The 24,693-nt window shown below is 44.7% G+C and overlaps 2 protein-coding genes across 3 annotated transcripts; one reads left to right on the forward strand and one right to left on the reverse strand.

The window, feature by feature from the left end:
• The first annotated feature begins 817 nt into the window (after positions 1-817).
• Positions 818-11,680, forward strand: crlf3 (cytokine receptor-like factor 3). Its single transcript, XM_069165480.1, is given in 10 exon segments — positions 818-897; positions 4,630-4,757; positions 6,740-6,947; positions 7,066-7,153; positions 7,247-7,424; positions 8,186-8,242; positions 8,244-8,433; positions 8,521-8,659; positions 8,760-8,872; positions 9,415-11,680. Coding segments are annotated over 9 exon segments (1,341 nt in total). The 5' UTR covers positions 818-897; positions 4,630-4,640; the 3' UTR covers positions 9,666-11,680.
• A 579-nt stretch (positions 11,681-12,259) lies between these two features.
• Positions 12,260-23,332, reverse strand: LOC138207899 (polycomb protein suz12-A-like). 2 transcript variants are annotated; one of them, XM_069165470.1, is made up of 16 exons: positions 23,161-23,332; positions 22,532-22,578; positions 22,347-22,411; positions 19,293-19,361; positions 19,129-19,178; positions 18,951-19,036; positions 18,617-18,863; positions 17,836-17,938; positions 17,636-17,741; positions 16,483-16,657; positions 16,308-16,396; positions 15,725-15,868; positions 15,465-15,622; positions 14,957-15,155; positions 14,747-14,826; positions 12,260-14,177 (listed from the first exon to the last, which is right to left on the reverse strand). In XM_069165470.1, the coding sequence occupies exons 1-16, from the start codon at positions 23,330-23,332 to the stop codon at positions 13,691-13,693; spliced, it is 2,277 nt and encodes a 758-aa protein (XP_069021571.1). In that variant the 3' UTR covers positions 12,260-13,690. The 2 variants fall into 2 exon arrangements, with proteins under 2 accessions (XP_069021571.1, XP_069021572.1); XM_069165471.1 differs by lacking the exon at positions 23,161-23,332 and adding an exon at positions 23,028-23,132.
• Between the last annotated feature and the right edge of the window lie 1,361 nt (positions 23,333-24,693).

The raw sequence follows: 24,693 nt of genomic DNA on the forward strand, positions 1-24,693 counted from the left end.
ATATAATCAGGTCTGCATGCGTGTTTCATTCACAAAGTCAGCTGCACACACACTTTATGATCCGCTCTTTCAGCAGTAAATTGAACGGACAATTAGAGCTCTTTTACATGTACAACTTTGATCAAAAACACCAAACCAACTGCGCGTAAAACCAGCTGTGCATACTTCATATGAACCTCCTCTTTTCTCCCACACTGTTGATTGAGTAACTATCGAGGCTAGTATTTGATTTATAGATTTATGTATTATCAGCACAAAATGAGCTTTTTGGTTTATTTATTTTTTTATTTGTAGGACGGACGTCCTGTAAAGACTTTGCAAAAACTTGAGTTAAACCACTCTCCTGCAAACTGGTCAAACTGCTGTAACCACTACAGACCACTAGAGGGCGGCGTCTCTCCACACACAGACTGTTTTCCCAACAGTGCAACGAAAAATATATATTCAATTATTAAGTTGGGCTGTCAGTAGCAGTATAACTTTAATGTTTCTATATAAATGTAGGTAACACAATTAAAAGGCTCTGCATATGTGGTGTTATAGTGCTGCTGGGACGTAAAGATCTCCCTCTGAGGGATTAATAAAGTATATATCGATATGATCGCAGTGTTTCTAATGTGTGGTCCAGGTTTCATCAGTTCCACCTTGATAGACGGGGCGTTTAATTGGGGAAGGGGGGGGGGGAAACGAAGCATATCTCAATCCTATTGGCTTGTTTCCTTGTCACTCGATACGCTGTCGTCTGTGATTGGCTGCCGTCCTTAAACCCTCGGAAGTGTCATTTTTGGACTTGAGCAAAACTTCGGTTTATATTGAGCAGCAGCAGCAGCGGCGGCTTCGAGCTGATTCATAACTTTCGAGACGAAATGGCCACCAGAAAGCTCTGAAGTCAAACAGGTACGTTTTGAAACTTTTCCCCACGTATGAAGGGAGATGTTTAACATCACCGACCAGCTGTTGTTTTGTTAATGGGAGTGTTGTGTTGGCGCTCTTAAGTACTTTCATTGTCTTTTGACCACAAGCTAGCCCCGACGTCCCCTCCCGTCTTCTGACGTTATTCTGAGAAGTTTAGAAACACTGAAATGTGGTCGTTTCGTCACAATAACTTCTGTTTCATTCATATCGACTCTTTATTACAATAACAGCTCTCCTTCGGTTTCATTTACAGCTGATAATATGCAACTTTTTTCTGCTTCTTCATCCGTTATTCTCATCATCATCTTCCACCAAGCCTCCTTTCAGCCTGACATTTCACGGGTACACTTGTTGTTTCGTGAACAGCTTCTATGCCGAATTTTTTTAAACATATTTATCATGTGGAAAAACAACCTTAAATCTGTATTATGTGGGATAAAGGCTCGCAGGCAGAACCGCGAATTTAAAAAGACGAGATTTCATGACGGAGTTCGGGTGAGGTTCGCCCCACGCTGCAGATACACCGAGATGATCAAAGCTTCATCTCCAGATATGCACGAAATATGTCACGTTACACAACTTGTATTGTGTAATCGGACATTTTACACGTTGTTGAACGTGTAAATAACAGAACAGCTGCCCGCAGTGCTGACGGGCGTGCGCAGGTTTCATTTGAAAATAACTGCAAAATACGGAAGTCTAAGTGTGACCGAGTTGAGACATGTCGGATGTGTCCTACTGTCTCTTCTTGTCAGTGGTCTGCTCTATTAATAATAATAATGTGGGTTTGCGCTCGAGTGCCTTTCGTTATGAAGTCACGAGATGTGCGACATATTTCTGATGAAAGACGACACTTGAAATGAAAATAAAACTGGGTCATAACACAAGTGCAATTTCTTTTGCCGTTATGTCTTTCAGTGTATTTGGGGATGCTGTTGGTGATATGCAGATTGTTCAAGGAGCAATATATAAAAATGAAGTCCCCGTCTTGTAGTACCACTGTGCACGTTAGGGGGCGATAGTGAGTCACTGTAGCATCCAAACAGTCGGACTTTCAAAGTTTCGGCCGTTTCTTTCCGTTAGTTCGTAGTTTCCTTTTCTTCTGTAATATCGATGATTGTAACATTTGGGCAACGGGCTAAGAAAGCTTTAACACCGGCACAACACTCAAATAGTTTTGCGGGGTTGGTATTATAAGTTGGGACGGGGCTGAAGCTAGCATGCTTACTTCAGTTAATATCTGCGCAACACGGTACGTCAACGACTTTTGCTCGACGTAAAAATGTCTATTTCTTTACGTTTAGTTTTGAATGTTTGAATCTTAAAAAAAATCTTACATACCGCCTCTTTAAACTCACGTAGGCGGCTGTATTGTTAATTGCTATTAAGAAGAAAATAAAAACACTAAATGATGAATAAACAAACCTCAATGTTTGTTATTTCCATTATTGGATTTCTTTCTTTCTTTTTTTGCCTTTGGAGTTTCTTCAAGATGTTTTTTTTCTTCCTGTGTTGCTGCATTTTTTTTTTTGTAATTTTAGTAAACAGCCGTGTGAAAGTAGGCCAGTAGGCCGTCGACCTAAATACTCTGAATAAGAGGCACGTTTCTGTTCAACAGACGTATCATGTAAACACTCGGGAGGTTTTCTGCGTTCAGAGGAAAACCAGTTTACTTGGCGAAGAGCCGAGCGGGTTTTGGAGAGGAAGACGGATTATAAACTACAGGATTACAGCGAACGAGGGACGGCCAGCTCGGGTTCTTTAGAGGATGTAGATGTAAATCGTGGGTGTCTGTTTAAAGGCTGCTGGTTTGTTACAGGAAAAAGAGGAGTGAGACAGAGCGGGGGTGGAGGGGTGGAGGAGGTGGAGGGGTGGAGGGGGTGGAGGGGGGGTGTTAAAGTGAACTGAAGGCAGCATGCCGGCATAATTGTGCAGCTCTACATTTGCATTCATGTGTTGCATAAATAAGATGTACTGTCATCAAACGGCTCATTCAGACGTTTTCTAGAATATTTACAGTAAACGATGATAAATCATTTATTGTTTGAAGCCACAAATTCCACAAACATCTACTTATTTCAGCTGGAGCTGCAACTAATAATGATTGGTTTTTTTTTTTTTTTTGGGGGGGGGGGGGACTAATCTGACTTATTATTTTCTCAATTAATTGACGATAAATCTTGTCTTTAAATAGTTAAAAAACACTCGCTGCCCAACGTCTTGTTTTTGTCTGAGCAACAAAAAGACAAAAATATAATCAGTTTATTATTATTATTATTATTATTATTATGACGACAAAGAAATGCATCAAATGTTCACTTTTAAGGAAAGTGGAAACGCAAAACATTTTATATACATTTTTCTGTCGATCAACCAAAAGATTTAAGTTATTGTCACATCTTTAGGTTCCTGAAACGTGACGATGTGCTGCTTTTGTTGTCAATTATGACGGTGAATTATACACATTTAAATTTCGACTGTTGCTCGAACAACTTGGGAAAGTCGATCAGCAAATTTGATGCTTTCCATTTCATTTCTTCGAGGTTTTGTCGGGTTGAAAAGTGTTTGTGATATTTTGGCCGTTTGAGCGACTTTATGACGCCGCGGCTGATAAATCTGTTGTTTTTAGCACGAGATGAACTCGCCGTGTTGATGCTGCTTTGTTCCACGTTAACGTTTTATTTTTTTTGCTTTGACATTAACACGCAGCCAAAACAACCAAACGCAGCGATCGTTTCTGTGATCTCTGATTTCAGCTGCTGAGCTCACAGGAAGACGTTTACTCGTACGTTAAACCAGCGGCGGGTGTAGTGAGCATTGTACCTAAAGGTCATTATGAATCTGATCTGAAGTCAGAAGTTGTTGACTGACTGCTTGGTTTCTGGCTGGTTGCTAACTGTAGGAAGTGGTTTTTTTTTCTCGTTGCCACACATCCTCCAGCAGTCGAAATGTTCTGCGGGTTTGTCGTTGCTTCGTAGTTTTTCTCATGAATAAAGCTGTAAAATGCTCTAAATTTAGAATTTATCCACGTTTCTTCAACGGCACCTAATGCTGCTTTTATACTGACTTTTATACTTCATCTGTGAAGAGAATATCAAGAAAATATTTCACTTTCTGTCCAATAAATTCCTGGTTATTTATCACAAAATGAAAAATGAGGCCAATGCAGAAGTACAGTACCACCGAGGGCCACCAGGGGCTGGCTGCAAAAAAACAACAACTCTGACTCCAATAGAGTTTAAAGCACTTTTCTATACAGTCTGTGGTTCCAGATGGTGCCTGAACATTTAAATATTTCAGAGGAAAATGTATTCATTTAGTTTGATCAGTTTATCAAGAATTTATACCCTCGTTTTAGCTTTTAATTCTTTATAACGAGAGAAGTGATTCGAAGACTAAGTTGTGTATATGGACACGTTTCACTGTTTGCGTTACGGATTAATGAAGAAAATTGGTAGAATAAACAAACAAAAAAAGAGTAAATCTTTGCGGCCCTTAATTTGATTGAATTTTACTTAAAAATATATTTTTGTTTTGGAGTTTGGCTTTTATCTGTCGAGCTTTAGAGATTTTTTTTCAGCTGAAAGGATTTGAATGAAATTGTTGTTACTGATTTCTTCTTCTTTTTTTTTTTTCTAACTCTTTTGTGATATTGACATTTAAAGACGTGATCGTGACGTTTCCGTGAACCTTTCTTCCCTCGTGGTGCGTCAGGAGGCCGGAGGATGTCTGTGGAGGTGGACGTGTTGCTGCAGGAGGCCAAGGAAAGCATCGAGGCGGCCCAGAACTACCGCAGCGAGCTGCAGCAGCGCCTGCAAAGCCTCAACCAGGCTCGCAAACAGGTAACCCGACGGGCCGGACGGCGCCACCTACTGACCGCTAATAAATCACCGAACGGGTTCTGGTTCCTGCAACTCGTCTCTGAGATTTCATGAAAGCATTCAGTTCCCAGAATCCTCTCTGGGATGAACTGAACCGTGAGGTGAAGCGTTAGCCGCTGACCCGACAGACTCCCAGGAGACTATATACCCCCCCACCCCCACCCTCCTCCACCCTGCTATCTCTTCCTTCCCCTTGCTGTCTACATTCACCCGTCTAGCTGCTCACAGTAAACAATGCAGCTACTTCCTGTTGCAGCTCTCAGACAACAGATCTTTGGTCCAAAAACATTTCTGCTGCAGACCTTTAAAAGTAAAATAAAAAACAAAAGTATTCAGGTTTTGATAAGTCGCATCGGTTCGGGGTCGAAAGGTAGTTTTTATGTCTTTCGTGTGCAGCTTTGACAGCAAATTTCTCGCACTGCAGCTGATTTGTGTCTTTGGTCTTTTCAGCCCCTCCAGGAGTTTTTCTTTTTTTAGGCTTGTTGCGTTCGCACACGTTTGATTTTTGCAGCAACTTTTCTCCAAAATTATGATGCAATTTGCAGTTTTAAGTGAGTTTTTGTTTTTTGCAGTAAAACTAGGATACTTGGGGAAAAAAAAATTCTATTTGAGGAAAAACTATCTGATAAAAAGTAATCTGTGCCGACTCTTTCTGTTTGAAGTGTCTAAAAGTGACGCAGCTTCCCAGAAGTGGCCGAATTCACCTTTTTAACAAGGATCATTTCCCTCATCTGATCCAGACGAACCCTCGCTCACAGATTGTGTTAATATCAGACTCCCTCCACCTCCACCTCCACCCGGTCACAGCTGCTCCGTCATAACTTATCTTGGATCAAGTTGCTGTCTCTTTTTTTTTCTTTTTTTTTTTCCCATGACCCCTTCTCTCTAGCAGACACACACACACACACACACACACACACACACACACACACAGGCGACAGATCTCAGACAATGCTATCACCGCAGCATCTCGTCTTCAAGTCCAAACATTCGGAGAAACTCTCTCTTATTATCATATTTTTAGTCTTTAGTCCAAAATATTGATCATCGGGAATCTGTCGGGGCGGATAGTCGTCAGGAAATGATGCTTGCCGTGGAAAATTTCCTGTATCCACACACACACACACACACACACACACACACACACACACACACACACACACCACAGATCAGTGTGTGTTCTGGCAGAAGCCCGTCGTGTGTTTCCATCCTCACATCACACCGTCCCGATTTTATCAGTGCAGCAGCTGTCAATCAGCCTTCCGTGTGCTGATATATCTCTACATACTCACTGTGAAATCTTTGTGTGTGTGTGAGAAAATGTGTTTTGCAAAGAGGAACTGAAACCCGACCTCCACTGCAGACGACAAATCCACCAGCTTCCTGACGAGCTGCTTGTCAGTGAAAGTACTGAGTGGTGTGATGGACGCTGAAGTTGTGTGTCGGATATCTGGTCGTAGATCGTTGTTGTCGGCGGACTGGAGGTGAAAGGTCAAAAGACTACAAATATTCCTCGACGTGCACGTTAAACTGAATATAAAAGCTTTAGGGTCTGAAAAGTGAGGCCTTAAAGTGCAATACCACTGAGGCCCACTAGGGCTCCATAAAACCTCCCATTTTAAAGTTTGCAGTTCTTCCCTGAAACAGTCAGTAAATGTTTTGCTCAAGTCGGCTCCGTGTCTGGTTTGACTTGCAGGCCTCCGTTATTGGTGGGCGGGGCATAGTCAGTCAGATCCACCGCTCGCTCCTTCCCACTTCCTCCAAATATGGTCACTTCCTGCTCCAAAAACAAAACCAAAAAAACAAGATGGATGCAGCCAAACAGTCGGGTTACGTCTGGATGAGCCGACCCGAGGACAGAAAACAAGCGAGTACAGTGAAGTACCGCCTCCCATCACATCCTCACCTGCTCCTCCTCCTCCTCCTCCCCCCCCCTCCCTCAGGTGCGGGGCAGCTCTGGTCAGGCCCGTGAGACCCTCCGCAGGCACTTTGCGGAGCTGCAGGCGGCGGCGGGTCGGCTGCTGACGGAGCGTCTGGCCAACCTGCTGGCCGAGGTGGACGTCATCGAGGCGGACAGCATCAAGCCGCTGGACGAGTGCCAATGTCTCATCGAGCACGGCGTGGGACAGGCCGACGAGCTGCTGAGAGAAGGTGACACCACGGACACAAAACCGTCACTTCCTGTCGTCAACTGCAGAATTTGTCAGATTTGTTTTTTTGTTTGTTTTTATTCTTGTGCGTCTTTTTCATTCTTCATCTGCGTCTGCAGGAGAAGCGGCTCTGCGCTGCGGTCTCGGAGAGAAGGAGGACAAACTGGGCAGTTTCACCAAGAAGGCGCTGCACATCCAGCTGGACAGGTAGCGGACCGGCGCCGGGACCCGTCCTCTCCGGTCGGTTCTGTTTTTGTATGAAGTTATTCCACTCCGTCGACGTTCCCGTGTCTCTTCCAGCCTGCCGGAGGTTCCGGCGTTGGTGGACGTGCCGTGTGTCTCGGCTCAGCTGGACGACTCCCTGCTGGGCCTGCTGAGGGAGCGGGTGTCCCGCCACGGCGCCGTCTCCTCCCACCCGCCGGTGCAGATAGACGAGCTGCAGGAGAGGCCGGGCAGCGTCCTGGTCCGCTGGTGTAAGGTCAGTGAGCGAGACGGGTTCCTCCGGCGGCTCTGATGTTTCTGCACCGACGAATCTGCAGGAAAATTAAGCGAACCGGTCCGTCAACAAATCAAAAAGTCGCCTTCAAACTTCAAGCAAAACACGTTTACCGTCGCAGGTTTCCAACTAGAATTCCAGCCGAGCGGTTGGATTCCTGTTAACCGCTCGGAGTTGGAGTTTACTTGCATATCTGAGATATAGAACTCAGACTTTGACCTTTGACCCCTAAATTCCAATCGGTTGGTTGCGGAGCCGAAGTGAACGTCTGACAAATTTAAAGAAATTCCCTTCGAGGCGTTGCTGAAATATCACCTTCACAAGCACGGGGTCGATGTGAGGTGACCTTTGACCTTTTAAACACCCAACTCTTCTCAGGTCTTCGTTGGTACCAAGTTACTGTTTTGAACCATTTTTTTTAAAACGAATTCCCTTTGAGGCCTTGTGGAGATATCGTGTGACGGGACGACGATCTCTCCTCCTGCGGCTGTAAAAACGTAAACGTGTCCGACCGATCGGCGACATTTGGCGCTAAAGTTCGTGAACGTTTCCACCCGGACGCAGGACCTTCATTCAGGGTAAAACTCTCCCGGGAGTTTGGGAACCGAGTTCCTTAAAGGTTGCTGCGGTGGAAAAAGGGCGTAAAACACAGCGAGGGCGCCGACACGCGTCGCAAAAACGTGTTTCTACGCACGTGAACAGCTGTTTTGGAACATCTTTAATGAAGGTGTGATTGTTCTCAGGTGGACGAGGACTTTGCAGCGGCAGATTTCCGGCTGCAGTACCGGCGGTCGGGCAGCGGGGGGGGCGGGGGGCAGCGGGGGGAGCCAGTTCGAGGACGCCTACATCGGTCGGGACTGCGAGTTCCTGGTCCTCCACCTGGACCCGCACACCGACTACCTGTTCAGGGTGAGCGCCCGCGGGGAGGGTCGCACCGAGTGGAGCCCCTGGAGCGTCCCGCAGACCGGATACACCACGCTGGTGGCGCACGGTGGGTGGAGAGCTCCTGTCCGACCAGCAGGGGGCAGCGCTTCAGCTTTAAGTTAAATGTTTGTTTGTTTGTTTGCCGGTGATCCAGAGTGGCGTTCAGGGACGGACGGCTACATCTTGAGCAGCAGGAGAAACATCGCCCTGCGTAACGACTCCTCCCAGTCGCGCTGCCCCGTCCTCTACTCCAACGCACCCACCTACTTCTGTGGGCAGACGCTGACCTTCAAGTAGGACACACACACACACACACACACACACACACACACACACACACACACACACACTACATTTCTCCTGGACTCAATGTGTGTGTGTGTGTGTGTGTAGGATCTCCGCGGCCGGTCAGATGGATCGGCGGGACAGTCTGGGCGTGTGCATCGACAGCGAGAAGGGGGAGGAGTCACTTCAGCGAGACCAGGCCGTCTGCATCTCCACCAAAGGTACGCCGACCAGGTCGCGCCTGATTGGTCCGACTCGGCGTCACATGACTGTTAAAAAAAACAACAACAAAAAAACAATCCCAGAAGCCAAATAAGCTCTGGAGCTTTTAGCAAACAGGAGAGTCGTGCATTTATAAGGGAACTATTTTTAGTGGCGGATTAATGAACTTTTAGTGTATTTGGAGCAGCAAAGTCCTTAAATTATTGTTTACAACAATTTGTCAACGCTATTATAAAAATATAACCTAATATTAAACCGCTTCTTTACAGTTTCAGCTTCATATTTCTCTAAAATCAGCCAAACTGCAGAGAAACTAAAAATATTTCTCCTAAAATCAGTGAATTCTCATCGAATATGATTTGATATTTGAGGTGAAGCCTGATCGAGTTGATCTTTATCAGCTGTAAATGTTTTATAATCGCTCTCGAGTCTCAGTTCGAGTATTCTCGTAGTTTTCTTTCAGTAGTTTTCTTTTCTAAGTGTTCATTTAAAGGATTTTGACGTGATCTGACAGCCGAGTGTCGCTCGTCTCTCCTCTCAGGCGCCGTGTTCGTGAACGGTAAAGAGATGACCAACCAGCTGCCGGCCGTCACCGTCGGCTCCTCCGTCACCTTCGACATGGAGGTGGTCAACTTGTTCCCCATCGGCACCGGCGGCAACTTCAAGCTGCGGGTGACGATCGGCTCGGGCAACCGGGAGGTGGTGTTCGACTGGCTGGTGGACCAGGCGGTGGACTGCCTCTTCTTCGGCTGCTCCTTCGTCCACTCCGGCTGGAAGGTTCTGGTGTTTTAAGGTCTCCGTCGGGGGTGGAGCTTCCTCGGTCATCTCGGATCTCTCCTCCTCACATCTGGAGCTCCGGACGGGGCGTCTGCAGAGTCTGGAAAACAAGAACCGGAGCATCGGCTGTGAGACTCTCAAACAGAAGCACAACTTCCATCCAAAACACGTTTTCACCGGAGATCAGAGAACCGCAGTCGTCTTCGTAACCTCCGACCTCCGCTCGGCTGACGATGTGGAAACTTGTCGCTCCGGAGGGGAAAGTTTCATCAGGACGGATCGGCAGGTTTTAATGAGCATCCTGATGATACGAGCGTCAGCTGGTTTGTTCGTCAGCTGGTTTACGTGAAACGGAAGAAACCGGGTTCGAAAACAAGAATTACAGCACGAGTTTCTGATCAAGGTGTTTATATTGAAGACCTCAGACGAGGAAAAGTGTTTGTTTGGACACATAATCATTCAAAAATAAAAGCATAAAATGTGCATATCTGGTGCCGACCCGGTTTCTCTCGTCAACCTGCTGAATCTGTCGGAGAAATCCGGTCGATCCCGATGAGTTCAGATTCATTAAAAAAAAAAAAAAAAAAAGAAAGAAAACGTGCTCAGTCTTCAGGGAGTCTTCTGTTAACGACACCTTCCTGGTTCTTAGTTTTTGTTCTAGTTCGGGCATTCTTACAAGGTTGTTTACAGCTTATTTGGTATCTTCATCGCTGTGATGAAGACTTTTCTTCGGCCGTTTATCGACGTGTCGTCACGTTTCTGTGGAGAAGTTTAGTTCATATTTGAATGTTTAAACTAAAAATCTTGCGTACTGTTCCTTTAACTTCATCAAACTGTTACTTAAGACTTTTTTTGAAACTTCCTGTGTTGACAATCCCGACAGTATTCAGCAGTTTGGATTTTAAAGGGGCTCAAATACGAGACGGGTGTCGCTAAAACTATAAACTCCGTTATTCACTCGGTTATAATAAAAAGGAGCAGGAAGTTACTTGTACTCATTTCAAAACAAAAGCAGCACAAAGAAACTCCTGATTTCCCGTTTTGTAGTTTCTATTAATTGAGAGCTGCGTTTCTAGAACAGACGTTTAGTTTTTGTGAAACGGAAATTGTAATTGGCGCGTTTCCATCGGCTGCGCCTGAAGAAAAACAAATATTTAAGCAATAAAAAGGTCAAATTTCTTTTGTATTTTGGCTTCACCACCAGCGCTTTGTCCTTGAGCACACAAAACTATCTTATATTCTGTCAACTAAACCGAGTTGCTGTTATTTAGAGTATTTTTGCCTTGTTACAAAAAAAACGTTTTCAGTTTCAACGGGACTGTCAGAAGTATTATTTCCTGTTTCGCAGCTCTGGATGATTATTCGCCGTGTTTAATGTGACTTTCATTAGTTTCTTTCTGTATGCTGTCAGGTTTATTTTGTTATTCTCTTAAATCTTTACAAATCATTTTTTTTGAGGGGATTTTTCAAATCTAAACTTTTCACAATATTTCAGCTTTTACAAAATCTGGATGAACGATGGGTCAAAAATACAACACGGAAGAAGTCGTTTCTTTTTCTTCTGACGTGACTTTTACAACTTGTCTTTTTCCATACGTCAATCTGAAATGAGGACAAACATCTTTGGACGTTTGTCCCGCACACACCAGTGGTTTGTTGGTGGAGGTCGTGGGACTCATTGACTTCCATTCATTTGTTACCATTTTATTTTAAAGACACGTTTGGGCCCATTTCAGCCGTCCAGCATCATCGTCCATCAGCAGACATTTATTTTTCTGATCAATAAGTGAGTTTTTGTCCTCGTGGAGAACTGTGGGATCTTCGTTGAGGTCCAGTCGATGGTACAAATGTCCTGAAACCGGCGAAACAACCTCGAACTACCTTGTCCTCCTCTGACGGAAGGAAAACTGACTGAAGTTTGACGGTCACAACGGTGACATCTGCTGGTCAAACCTTTGCATTGCATTTGGGTTTTCACTGCTGGCATCCTTCACGTTTTGTTCAATAAAAAGTCGTATTGTGATCCTTCAGTGTGCTCCGGTTTCTTCTTAAACTTTACTCCCAAATTTTTTTCACGACATCAACGCAGAATGTACTTTTTTTTTTTTTTTTTTTGTCGTTCTACGTTCTCAGGAATTAAAATTTTCTCGCATCATATTTACTCATTTAAAGTGTTAAATTTGTAAGATTTTTAAATATTACAGACAAGGAGGTGTAGAATTTCTTTCATCTTCCACTTTACGATTTTCTGAATTTATCGCAAAATGTTCGTATTTACACTGCGTTGGCAACATTCATTCTGAATATGGCCGTGCTAATTATACGGTTTCAATTTTCTTGCCTTTCAAAACGTATAAAAAAAAAAAAATGGTGTAGTTACAAATTGTGACCACTGGGAGGCAACCAACTTATTACTATAAACATGAGCTCGGACATAAAGGACAAATAAAACTTCAAAATAAAACTTTTGCATTATACAGAAACGTAAAAAAAGCAGATATTGATAATACAGTAATCTGTAATATTCCACGTCTAAACGTGTTCAAAGTGTTTTTTGTACGTACGACAGATGAAACGATACTGAAAGAAATGAACCACGTTGTCGAGAATATTACAAAATTGTTCTTTTAATAGAAAACCATCCTGACACGCCTTTAACGTTCACATTGTGGAGCTGGTTTTACATCATTGTTGAAGAAAAGTCCTGTTTTCTTGACATGGCTCTTCCCATTTTGTGCAAAATGCTGCTGGTTTTATGAATAAACAACAACAACAAAAACAACAAAAGAAAAAAAACCTGCATATCTACTGAAACTGAGAGAAGTACTCTGAGCCCAAACCGGATTTCTGCCGCGACGTCTGACGCATGTAAAGCTTTTAAAAGTGTTAAATCTAACTGATCCCATCAAAGTTGAAATCCACGGATCCACTTTGGTCTGTAAACTAAGAAACAAATAAACTTCATGGAAATCGTTCAAGATTCCAAACAACCACAATTCAAAGCTTTTTTTTTTTTTTTTTTATTTACAACTACTCTCCAGAGTCTTATGTACAAAACAGTTGATGCTGCTTTCAGGCTCCGCCTCCTCCGACGTGTTTAAATTAATGACAATCTAATAAAGGAAACTGCAGATCAGCCAAAGTCTGTCACATGAAAGAAAGTGGAAGTAGCACCAATCAGGAAGTGTTTAAGACATTTCTCTGAAGATCAAATATCTGTCAGAATGACTTGTGTCGTGTCTACATTTTGAAGTTCGTAAACTTTCGAAGAGGAGAAACAACCGCGCGATGACGAGGAGCGCTGCGGAAAAACACGAGTCGGGTTCATGAACGCATCGCGGAAGAGAAACATCGAAACGACTGGCGAGGAAGAGAAACATCGAGCACCAGGAGGTAAAAAAAAAGTCACAAAAACAGGAAATCAGAGTGAAACTGCAGGAAGTGAAGAAGATTCAGGTCACCTGACGGAGACCAGGTCACCTGACGTCACCCGAGAGCCTCTAAGCGGTCAGGAAAACTTTGGTGGAGTTTCTGCTCGGAGCTTCACAGGAAGTCAAACTGAGTCTACGTCAAACGAAGGTTCGGGGTCCTGAGTGTCGGCCGTTCGCGGGTCCGAACACCAAAACGTGGATTCATGTCCTCCTGAAGAAGCACCGTTTCGTCCCCTCTGAAGTGAAAACATCTGCAGCTCCAGATGTTTGAGGAGACCTTTTTTTGTTTGTTGTTTTTAATAAAGGAAACTGAGCGACAACCTGCCGAGTGTTTCCCGACACGACCGGGACGACCGAGTCCGTTTCGTTGTTGTAAATAAAGTCATCTGGCGGGAAACGAAAGGAAACGTTTTTAAATTTCAGAGTAAAAGCCTGAAACATCGACAGAATCAGAAAAAAATAAAGTTAAAAAAAATGCAGAAGAGTCAAAGCTTTAAGTTTTTGTTTTCCGTGTGACAAATGGACAAAATGTGACTTTCAAAGTTCAAAGGTCACCTGGTCCTCTGAACATGTGACCCCACATCGTGTGTCGATGTCTGTTTCTCACTTTCAAACCAAACCAAACCCGGAGAGTTTCTGTTTGTTGTGAACGCCTCCTCTGCTCCCCTCCTCTTCCTCTTCTTCCTCCTCTTCCTCTTCTTCCTCCTCTTCCGCTTCCTCTTCCTTCTCCTCCTCTGCCTCCTCCTCCTCTTCCTTCTCCTCCTCCTCCTCTTCCTCCTCTTCCTGCTGCTGGCAGCTGGTCTCCTCGCTGAAGGCCTTAAACTCAACTGGATCTGGATCCGGCTCCGGCTGAGACTCCACGGCCGTCTCCCAGTCCTCCTCCTCCTCCTCCTCCTCCTCGCTGATGCCGCCCCTCTGGAGGAGGCGGAGCCTGGCCACGGCCCGGTCGATGGTGAGCGTGGTGATCAGGTTGAAGTCGTGCATGCTGCTCAGGTGCAGCAGGAAGTTGCGACACAGGTTGCGCTGGACGACGAGGGCGGCGTGGCGCTCGGCGAACAGCAGACACGCCTCGTTCATCTGGTTGTCGGCGATGAAGCTGGCGGGACGACAGAGGAAGTTAAATTCAGGTTTTACTTTGTGTGAAGATCGACATGCAACACGATCTTAAAAAAACCAACACAATAAAGTAGCAACCTGGGGCTGAAGCAGCGTTCAGGGTCACCAGACTATAATCTGTCTAATCTTAAAACCACAGAAGGTGTCTGATGCTTCCACAGGAGAGACGAGACTCCGCCTCCCGCTATTCTTTTAAAAACTCAGTCTGAGAGAAACCGGCAGAGAGCTGCGATAATCCACCGAGTGTTCGATTAGTCTGAAATCTCTTCATCGAGACAGAAACAAACGATCCGGCAGAGATCAGATTCAACATCGTTTGGGGGACAAAATTTAAAAAAAAGGTGCAAAATCTGCCGAGGTCATCGAAAGGAGAACTTCCTGGAAGAAGAATCGTGACGTTTGTAAAGAGAGCAGACAGAAGTTAAACCAACACCTTCAAACAGATTCTTCTTCAAATCTATTTGTCATTTAAGTCGTTTCCATAAAAATAAAAAGTCAAACTCTGCCGGATGAATGAAGATGAGTCTGCGGTTGCCCCCGGATACGAACCCGTGCTTCATGACGTGCAGGTTCCACAGCTTCATGATCTCCTTCTCGCCCTCGTTGACGTCCGTGAACTCCTCGATTTGCTGCGGTGAGACGACGACGGTCAGTGAAACACCACAAGCAGCAGCCGAGCTCCACGTTTCCAGACTTTTACTTTCTACTACGAGTCATAAAACACATTAAGCCCCGCCCCCTCCGTTAGCTGCGACCGACCTTCGCCGTCTTCTCCTGCAGCCAGTCGGGTTCCCCCTCGTCCTCGCTGTCCACCGCCATCTCTTGCGGCCGCAGCGGCACGCAGCAGTCGCTGTGGAAGTACAGCCGGTTGTGTCCGCTGACGTGCGAGCGCTGCTGCTCCCCGTCGCCGTCCTCCGACTCCAGGAACTCGGACAGACTCGGCTTCGTCCTCCTCGGCCTGGACGGAGCAGAGAGGACGGTGAGACGTGTCGAACGTCGGCGGTCGTGCGACCGTGAATTCGTTCCCCGGAGTCAGACCGTCAACGCCGAGTTCTACCGAGGCGTCGGAGCGGTGTTAGCGTCGTTAGCTGAATGAACGAAGACTAAAGTTGGAGCTGAACGTCGTCGTCGAGCTGCTCGTATCGTTCTACAAGGAGACCACGCTGACGGCGGCCACATTTAAATCTAGTTTTCGGTCGTTTGAAGGCGCCTCTGAACATTTCGATCGCACGTCGTACGTACGAAGTCGGAGGGCGACTCGCGCTACCTGCAGACCAGGACGTGGGTGACGACGGTCCTCTTGACGGGGCCGTTCCTGCTGAAGGCGAAGCCCGGCTGGCCGTGGACGTCCTGAGGGTTCCCCGCGTACGACCCGTCGTAGCACTCGTTGACGGAGACCTCCACCTTCGCTCCTTTGGGATGCGGCTGCCGGAGAACGAGAATTAAATACGTCATTAAACTGTCGACAACTTGAGGCGAGTCTGTAAAAGCAAAACAAAAAAACCCAAAAGCGTGCGTCGTTCTCACCGCGTAGTTGAAGATGAAGCGGGAGTGCGACAGTTTGAGGTGTTTCAGCAGGCTGTACAGCTTCCTGCAGTTCAGGGTGCACCAGGGGCAGTGGAGGTCGTCCCGGGCCTCCGTCTGCTGCCGGCTGTTGTTGTTGTACTGGAACTGGTGCAGAAGAGGCGGAGACGGTGAACGCCAGAGGAAAAAAATGTGACTCGAGTCCAACGGGACCGACCGGCTGGAAATACGGTTTAAAACCAGCACGAGTCTGCAGACGTGGATCTCAACAGGCAAAGATTTAAATAGAGCAGTGATGTCCGAATGCGTCTTTAAAAACAGGAAATAAAAGTACGACTCGGGCTGAAAACACAATAAAATGAAAAGCAGTCAAGAATCTGAAATAAACTTCATGAAATGTGAAATAAAGAAAAATAAAAATCATCCTAAACCCGTTTACAAATGCTAGAATGAATAAATAACTTAGTCGTTATCGTCATGACAACGCCGGCAGCAAACACACTGCATCGTGGGAAAACAGGTGTTCTTTCAAAATAAAAGCACGAGAACAGAACATTAGTTTGCAGATGTGAGGTGAGACTCTGACCTGGTAGAAGATTCGTAGTTTCTGTCGAGGCTCGGCTGAGATTTGTTCTCTTTTGGTTTGAACATCTGGATTCATGGATTCTTTAACAGCTGTGAGAAGAGAGGACAAACGTTTTCTAGAGCGTGCGTACGTCAGAGATGCCGTTTCGGTTGTGGCGCCGCAGCGTCCCGCTCACCCAGCGTGTTCGTGGACCTCAGCGTGCTCGTCCTGGTGTCCTGGTTGGTCTCCGAGTTGCGGGTGGCCAGAGGTTTGGCCACGGGTGCAGTGGAGCGGTCGGACGAGTCGCTGGTCCAGCGCAGCGTGAACTGCAGCGTCGGTCCCTGAGAGAAGCTCTCGAAAGGAGGCAGACGCTGCGCGAACAAGAGCGTCACGTTAATGTCGTTCGTGCTGTTGAATCCAAACTGTGATTTTCGTGAAGCTAAAAAGTTCCCGAGCTGCTGATGATACTTCAAATCCAGTTTTCGCAGAAATCAAGCAGGTTCATCAGCACAAGTTATCAACCACCGATGAACCCGACAGACAAAATGACATCGGGTTTTTTTAAACTACCAGTTTGCCAAATCAAGAGGTTGAAATGTTTTTGGTCTGGTAGTTTTCCTTGCAGCTGTGTGCGGTGATGCTGCATGCAGTTCTCAGAACTCAACGTGAATCTGATACCGAGTATAAAGACAATCACGTTCAGTCTCTCGTCTTCTTTTGTTAAACAGAAGCGACAACTAACAGTGACGTCACCCGTTGGTTTACAAACGAACGTTGTGAAGAGTTCGGATTTTGGTCGTCACCGGTTTGGAGCAGGAAGTGACCGTATTTGGACGAGCTGGGGGAGGAGCCAACGGTGGATCCGACTGATCTGATCAGAAACCTGACGATACTTCAGATGGACCTCCAGAAAACTAATAAGGAGTGACTTTAGCCAACAACACCGAGATAACTGATGGAAAAAAGTTACTAACTTTGTATTTAATGAGAAGTTGAATGGGAGTCTATGGAGCCGGAGGCTTTTTGGAGCTGACCTCTAGTGGCACTCGCTGGTATTGCAGTTTAAAACACTTTTTTTTAAAACCATTTTTCAGACCTGAAGCTACGAACACTTTTAAACACAATCTATGTATTAAACACAACTTTCTTAAAAAGGATTTTTCTCTCACTTGGTTTATTCTCCTTCTTGACGGTTTCTGCTGCTTTGCATCACATGATGTAACGCCGCGTTGTTATTGGTTGAGGGGAAAGAGTATGATGCTTGTTTTGACGCAGCTGATGTCCCCCAATGAAAATAGAAAATAAGATCGTATGGAAGCAGGAGTTACTACACATGCACCCACACACACCTTTCCGTCCCGGATGGTCTCCCAGGTCGCCCTCTTGTTGTTGACGGGACACTCCTCCATCTCCTGCATGGACATCTCGTACTCCCCGTCCAGCAGCTGCAGACGCCTGCACACAAAAAAACACGACAGCGATCCCGTCACTTCCTGCGATGGCGCTCGTTTTCCACGTGCAACAGTTTTAGTGTGCGAGCGTTTTTCACCTGTTTTTATCAAACACAGTCATCTGAGCCACAAATGTGGTTTCTCCGTCCTCCCCGACGGGGGAGCTCCTCCTCTTCCTGTTCACAACTTCCTCCGAAAAGTCTGAAACAGAGAGGTGACATGAAAGTGGAAAATTCTATTTCAGGTCTTACTTCAGAGTCAGTGTGTTTATAATAATAATAATAATAATAATAATAATAACAACTTTATTTGTAGAGCACCTTTCATACAGGGAATGCTGTTCAAAGTGCTTCACAGCAAGAGAATTACAAGCAGTGTTTGACATAAAAACAGATAAAGGAACATTTAAAAACAGAAAAGAAATGAGATGCATAAGAAACAGGTAAAATGCATAAAATTAAACACAAAAAGAGTTCAAATATATAATAAGCAAGAGGGCACGAAAAAAACAGATTTCTGGGTAAAATAATTAAAGCTGCAGATATTTTAATTGGTGATGCGTTCAAAAGTTACAGTTATTTCCAGCAGTGTGACACCACTACTTCGTCAAAAAGTACCACACAAGTCATGGAGGAGTATTTACTAAAGGGAAGTACGTCGTTCTGCAACGTAAAGCTCGAACATTCAACGAGAAGAAAAAGCATGAAGTTGTGTTCGTACACACAAGTTTAAACTCAACAGTTTGGGGAATAATTTTCCAGTTTAATTTTTTTTGTGATGCCAGCTCTTAATTTGGCGAGTACAGTGTTGTTATTAAAGACAGAAATGTTGGTTAAAACTCTAGAAATAAGAGTTGAAGCAACAGAAGGCTCCGCTCACCTCTGCTGTGGTGATTCTCCCCGTTGGTCAGACCGTTGATCTGCGCTCGAGGACAGCCGGGCCTCGACACCCTGAACAGCAGCGAGTACGACTTCACCATGTGGGAGTTGCTGGGTTCGAACTCGCTGCTGGGGACCAGCAGGGACGGGAAGCAGCCCGTCTTGGCCGGGACTCCGGCGCTCGAGTCCGGGTTCAGAGGAACCTGCTTCTTCCCCGTCGGGACCTGCTTCACCGGACAGCTGATGTCCTGGAGGCGAGAAAGAAAATCTCACACTGAAGTCTCGTTTAAATACATTTCCACCATCAACATCATCATCGTCATCAGCGATCTCACCTTCCTCTTCTTGTGGCAGACTTTGACCAGCAGCACCTCCAGAGAGACGGACGTCTGCTCGTTCTCACTGTCCTGAGACGGTTTTTCTGAAGAGACAACAAGACTTCCTGTGAGTCACGCTGAAGTCAAAAAAGGAGAGATGGCAGAGTTTTAAAAAAAATATCTAACAAAAACCTACCGGCTTTATGGAAGAAGCCGGTGAAGGTGAGCTGCAGGTTGGAGGCCGAGCTGCAGAAAAAAAACAAAAAACAGAAGAGCTCTGAAATGTTTTGTACGAAGTCGGATGGAGGTCAGATGGAGGTCGGATGGAGGTCGGAGCGTCCGGCGGCACCGAGCGGTTACCTGTGAGTCTCCAGCTCTCCTCTCATCCGTTCCACTTTGAACAGCAGATTGTCGACTTTGGCGCTTCTCCTGTACGTCCAGAAAAAAACAAATACAGGAGCAGTTAGCGAACGTACAACCGAGACGTTCATCCGGACGTTCATCCAGACAGACACCAGAGGAAACTTCATCTCTTCTGGAGAAAAGACTCGTTAACTGCGCTTCTTTATTTGTATGATGACAATGCGACGTGGACCAGTCATCTTCCACGTCAGACATCAGGGCTCACACGCATTTTAACATACATTTATTCACGTAGTTTAAACCTATGGAACAACATTAGTGCTACAGATGACCTGTATTATAACGAGATTTAAAATAAATGTATTTTTTTTAACTTATCATCAATCACAATCATCTTGCAATTAATATATATATTTTTTTTAAAAACAGTCGGCAAGTTAAGTCTCCATCTCTTAAAAGTTTCAAGATTTTAGCCGTCGCCATCTTTGCTAGGTTGGAGCAGGAAATGACCATATTTGGACGAGCTGGGGGGGAGGAGAGAGCGGTGGACCTGACTGACTATGCCCCGCCCACCCATAGCAGAAACCTGACTGCACCACTGGCCTGTCAACCAACATACCACTTTTCGAAGCCCAAGACCTAATCAATGATGTCATTATTTTCAGAAGGACCAGAACACTGATCAGAAGGAGGGAATTTATCCAATGACTCATTTACTGACTTTGTATTTGAGGAGAGAACTTGATGCTTTTTCAATGGGAGTCTGGAGACGGAGGTTTGTCGGCGCCAGCCTCTAATAATGTTTGTGCAGTTTCTAGGAAGAAAGAGACTCGGATAAAAGCTGCATAATCAGCGTACGATCAATCAAAGGTTTCTGCTTGTTAGTCTGTATGATGTCGCTGGTGTCGGTTCGTGGTTCTGTTCTGTTCGCCGACCTGAAATCCAAAAAACTGAAAAGCGGGCGCAGCTGGCTCAAATTGCGCCTCCCATAAATCGGAGCAGTCGCGTCCAGCTTCAACCTGAGCTGCAGCTCTAATGAGCCTCGGTAAATGGAAACACCTGCGAGGCTTCCGCAGAGCTCCGAAAAACAACCTTCATATCTTCTCAAATCAGTAAGAAATAAAAGCCTCCAGATTCCTTTCAAAAGAGAAAAATATAATGCAGGAGGAGTCTGGTTCAACTTGTTTCTTTTTTTTTTTTTTTACTGCAACAGACTCCCGGTGGATTAAGTTTGTAGTATAAATGCCATTATTTTAACGACTGCTCCTGGACATCTGGCTGGCCGAGTGCCTCAGCTCCATTTCTAACAACACCAGAGGCTGCATGTGTCGGCAAGACGACGGAGGAGCTGCTCACACATTTTCATCGAGACAGACGCACGATGTAACCACCTCACACGAGGACTGAACGGCGTTCATGAGGAGAAAGACCGCTATGTTTGTAACAGCTGAGCTGCTTCATCTCAGATCACAAGTTGCGTTTGCAGAAAGTGAAACCGAGCCGAGCGTCAGAAGAAGACACCTGGTTCACGAGCGCCGCTTCAAATCAGGAAGACACTCAACAACCGTTTGTAGTCGTAGAAGAAGAAAAACTGAGCACATGTACAAACAAGGACTGGAAAAAAAAATCCTATACAGTCGTGATTATTATCAAGAGTTAAATAATAATAATAATCTTTATTTATATAGCACTTTTCTGAACTTAAAGTGCTTCATATTAAACAAGACAAAAAATAATTTAAAAAAAAACATGAATTCAAATAAACCTTAAAATCCAGCAACACAGGAATCGCATTGAACAAATTAAAACAGCTACAGTGTGAAAAACATATTTGTGGATCACTAAAATCAGCAAAGGCACTCTGATAAAAGTAGGTTTTAAAAGACGTCACTGACGAGTTAAACTTTCATTTGTTTAAGTTTTAATTGAAGTTAAAGGTCCCATATTGTATAAATTCAGATTTATTTTTTTGTATGTAATGAAGTAGGTTGAGGTGCTTTAAATACTGTCAAAGTTTCATAACTATATATGTACATATACATACATACATATCTATATATATAGATATATATATAGATATAGATACTCAGAAAAGCGTGAGCCAATCAGAAGAGAGGGTCATTGATATCAATGAGCCTTAAAGAGACAGACGCAATAACAGCCTGTTCTTTGTAAAGCTTAAACCATAAAAATATATTTTAATGGAAATAAAAACTGCAAATATAATAAAAGAAAAATATGGGACATTTCAAACTTCAAAAATAACAAATATAATGCAGAAGCAATGACCGATTCTTTCCCAAAGGTTAAATTGTTGATCTATTTTTCTTTAGCATGTGAATACACCGCCGTCAGCACGTTAGCATTACAAATCTTTCGATACCAATGATACGAGTTTTGGTATCAATTCCAACACAACTTTAATTTCTATACTTAACTTTTTCTGACGATATTAGGCCTCGTAACTCAAAAAACTGCCTCAAAACATGGACAAAGACACACACAAAAAAAGAACAAGCCAATATTCAACTCGGCTCAGTTGTAGCTGATCAATACGACTTAGTTGTCATCAGTTTAAACAATCCTTCACGCCAGAGAATAAAAGGCATCACATCAGATCCCTGTGATACGCCCTCCCCTCCAGCACAGCTGGAACCACAAGCAGCCCCACGTGTATCAGCAGGATCTCTTTCTGTGTGTGTGTGTGTGTGTGGTGTGTGTGTGTGTGGTGTGTGTGTGGTGTGTGTGCGTGTGTGCGCAGCGTCTGTATGCAAAGCAGCTTAACTGAAAACGCTTTTCCTATTTCAGCTTCAACCGACCTCGCCAGCCCCCTCACCTACAGCCTGGTTGGTGAACTTTCACTCCAGATAACAATCAACCTGCTTTTCTAAGAAACAAACAGCACGACACCCTTTTTTCAATCCAGTGAATCCTTAAAGTTTTTTTTTTTGTTGTTGTTTTTTTGGGGGCATCACAGCAACCTGTGAATAACCATCATGAAAACACACAAAGCAGCGCATTTAAAGCCTCACGCGAGTTTTGTTCTTTTACCTTTTGACGTTGCTCCTTGAGTTTCTGTGGGACATGTAGGTGAGCGTCCTGTGCAAGAATATCGGCTGAAATGTCGCCAGGTGAGAGACAAAAAACAAATTAAGAAAAAGGACAGTTGTTATCGTTGGACGTCAACATGCTTAAAACGGGCAGAAACTGAAGTCAATCCTGAAGAAAACACTCACAGCAATCAGGTTCCTGGTGCGGAGAAACCTGTAGATTTGGGTTGGTTCTGCAAATAAATAGTTACATCATCAGCATGTCGCTTTAAATATTACCCGTCATTTAAATACAAATCGAGACACCTTTGACAACACAAAGCCAAACAAAAAGCAAGATAAAACTCATGTGTCCACCAAATGTTTCCCACTTTAAATGAGCCTTTTCTCTGCTTTACACCGACTGTTACTGCTCAGACAAAAATAAAGGCATCTGAAGGCATCACTCTTTCACACTTTGCACTTAAAACATATAAATAAACTGTTAACAATCCTGTTTGGCTGCAGGAAAGTATTAAAAACACAGCAGCAGGTTATGATCATTTAATAAAAGGTTCCTTTAACCTTGTAAAACAACAACAACAACAACAACAACCAGACAACCTGCAGCTACAGGTTATAAGTCCAATTTAAAAAGCATGACGTGTGAAAGTGATAGTAAAGATCAAAGTGTGGTACCGACAGGACTTGATGATAAATAAAGTTTGTGGAGTTCATCTGTAAACCGATCCGCTCCTCCAGCTGTGCAGCTCCTCATCTCAACACCTGTGACCTTCACTTAAAACTCCGACATGATCAAAACGAACCGAACTCACTCTCGAAGGCCTGCAGGAACAACTCGTGGTCGGCTTGAACGAGTTGCATGTTGGGCTTCTTGGGCACCGCCGTCACGGCGGAGGGCGGCTGGTACGACCCGTTGGCTTTCCCTCCGCAACCGGGACCCGCCGGGTGGCTTCCTCCCGACGAGCCCTGCTTGTGCGGGGCCATCCCCCCCCCACCTCCTCCTCCACCACCTCCTCCTCCAAAAAAATTAACCCCCCACAGTCCCAGAAAAAAAAAAAAAAAAAAAAAAAAAGTGTCCCCAAGAAGGTGAAGAAGTGAAAAAAAACGGAAAGAAAATTCAGGTCGTTTTTCGTTTCGTCAAAACAAAAGAAGCGGCGTCGTCAGAAGAAGCTCCGGGAGACTGTTTATTCCTCATTTAGGGGAAAAAAAAAACGGATTACGGAAGTTTCGGTCCTTTTAAAAATGTCCCATTTGTGGAGGTAGTTTGAACCTTGTGGCCGAGGACGCGGTCTGAGAGTCGCTGATGTCGGCGAACAGGCTCGAAATGCGCGAAACAAGCGAGCAGCTCCGGCTGACGCGGCTCCGAGCTAACCGGCTAACTTCCTTAGCCAGCTAGCAACATCCCCCGGGCTAACCGGCTAGCATTGTCCGGTGCGCTCGCGCCACCGATGGAGAACCGTAAAGTCGCTACCGAGCGACAGCTGATTCAACAGAAAAACGGCACGATTTCATCCCTTTTCACGCCCGAGCTTCACCGAAAACCCGCATCTTTTCCTCGCCCGAGCGTCTGTTTGGCAAGTTGGGTTAGCGGCACTAGAAGGCGACGCACAATAAACCAAGTCAGATCCGGTGGGTATTTTCTAAATAAACTATTATTAAACCATAAAGATCGCTAAACGTGTGTTTTGCTCCGTTTTTGCGTGACACTGACGCCACCAAAAGAATTAGACATTAAAAACCAAACGTAATAAATCACAGGATTTCTAAAATTGTAACGTTACTCAATTGCATGCTCTTATTTTGAAAGTAAACTATGCGACTTCCGCCTTCTTCGGCCTGAATTTAACGGCTTGATTAAAAATGTACGTTGCGGCTTCCACCGTGACTTATATTGAAAGATCCCGCCTTCTCATAGCTCTGCCCAATCACCGTGCTTGTTGGTGAAATGCTGAGCTCTCATTGGTGGATCTATTGGCCGGTCTCATTCTATGAATTGGAAGCAGGAGGTATGTTTGCCGCCTGCGGCCTGACGAGCCGGGTTTCCTCAACACATCCACGGCCAACAAATCTACTAAAAAAACAGTTATTTTAGAGTTTTTGTTTAATTCCTATTTCTTTAATAAACGAAGATAAATTGCTGACTCAAGTTTAGTCATGAATCATAATGCTATTGTAAAAAAAAAATGCATGGCATTGTTTCCCTTTGATCTTTCTTTTTCCCTGACGACATAACTTATTAAAAATATAATCATTTTGAGACATCCACCTGTTAAAACAGTGAGTTTGGGGAATTTATCAGCTACATGGTATAAAATTCATGCCTGTATCAAGCATATAATCACCAC

The sequence above is a fragment of the Embiotoca jacksoni genome, unplaced genomic scaffold (assembly GCF_022577435.1).
Source record: "Embiotoca jacksoni isolate LCO1_2020_lvr unplaced genomic scaffold, fEmbJac1.0.p SCAF_34, whole genome shotgun sequence".
NCBI lineage: Eukaryota > Metazoa > Chordata > Actinopteri > Embiotocidae > Embiotoca > Embiotoca jacksoni.

What these genes read in the sequence shown, in the direction of transcription:
- LOC138207899 (XM_069165470.1), bottom strand. Translation starts at nt 23,332, where the DNA reads ATGGCCCCGCACAAGCAGGGCTCGTCGGGAGGAAGCCACCCGGCGGGT. An exon ending in TCTGCCACAAGAAGAGGAAG is followed by an intron (nt 18,864 to 18,950) that starts GTGAGATCGCTG and finishes TCTCGCCTCCAG; the next exon opens with GACATCAGCTGTCCGGTGAA. An exon ending in GAGGTCCACGAACACGCTGG is followed by an intron (nt 16,397 to 16,482) that starts GTGAGCGGGACG and finishes CTCTTCTCACAG; the next exon opens with CTGTTAAAGAATCCATGAAT.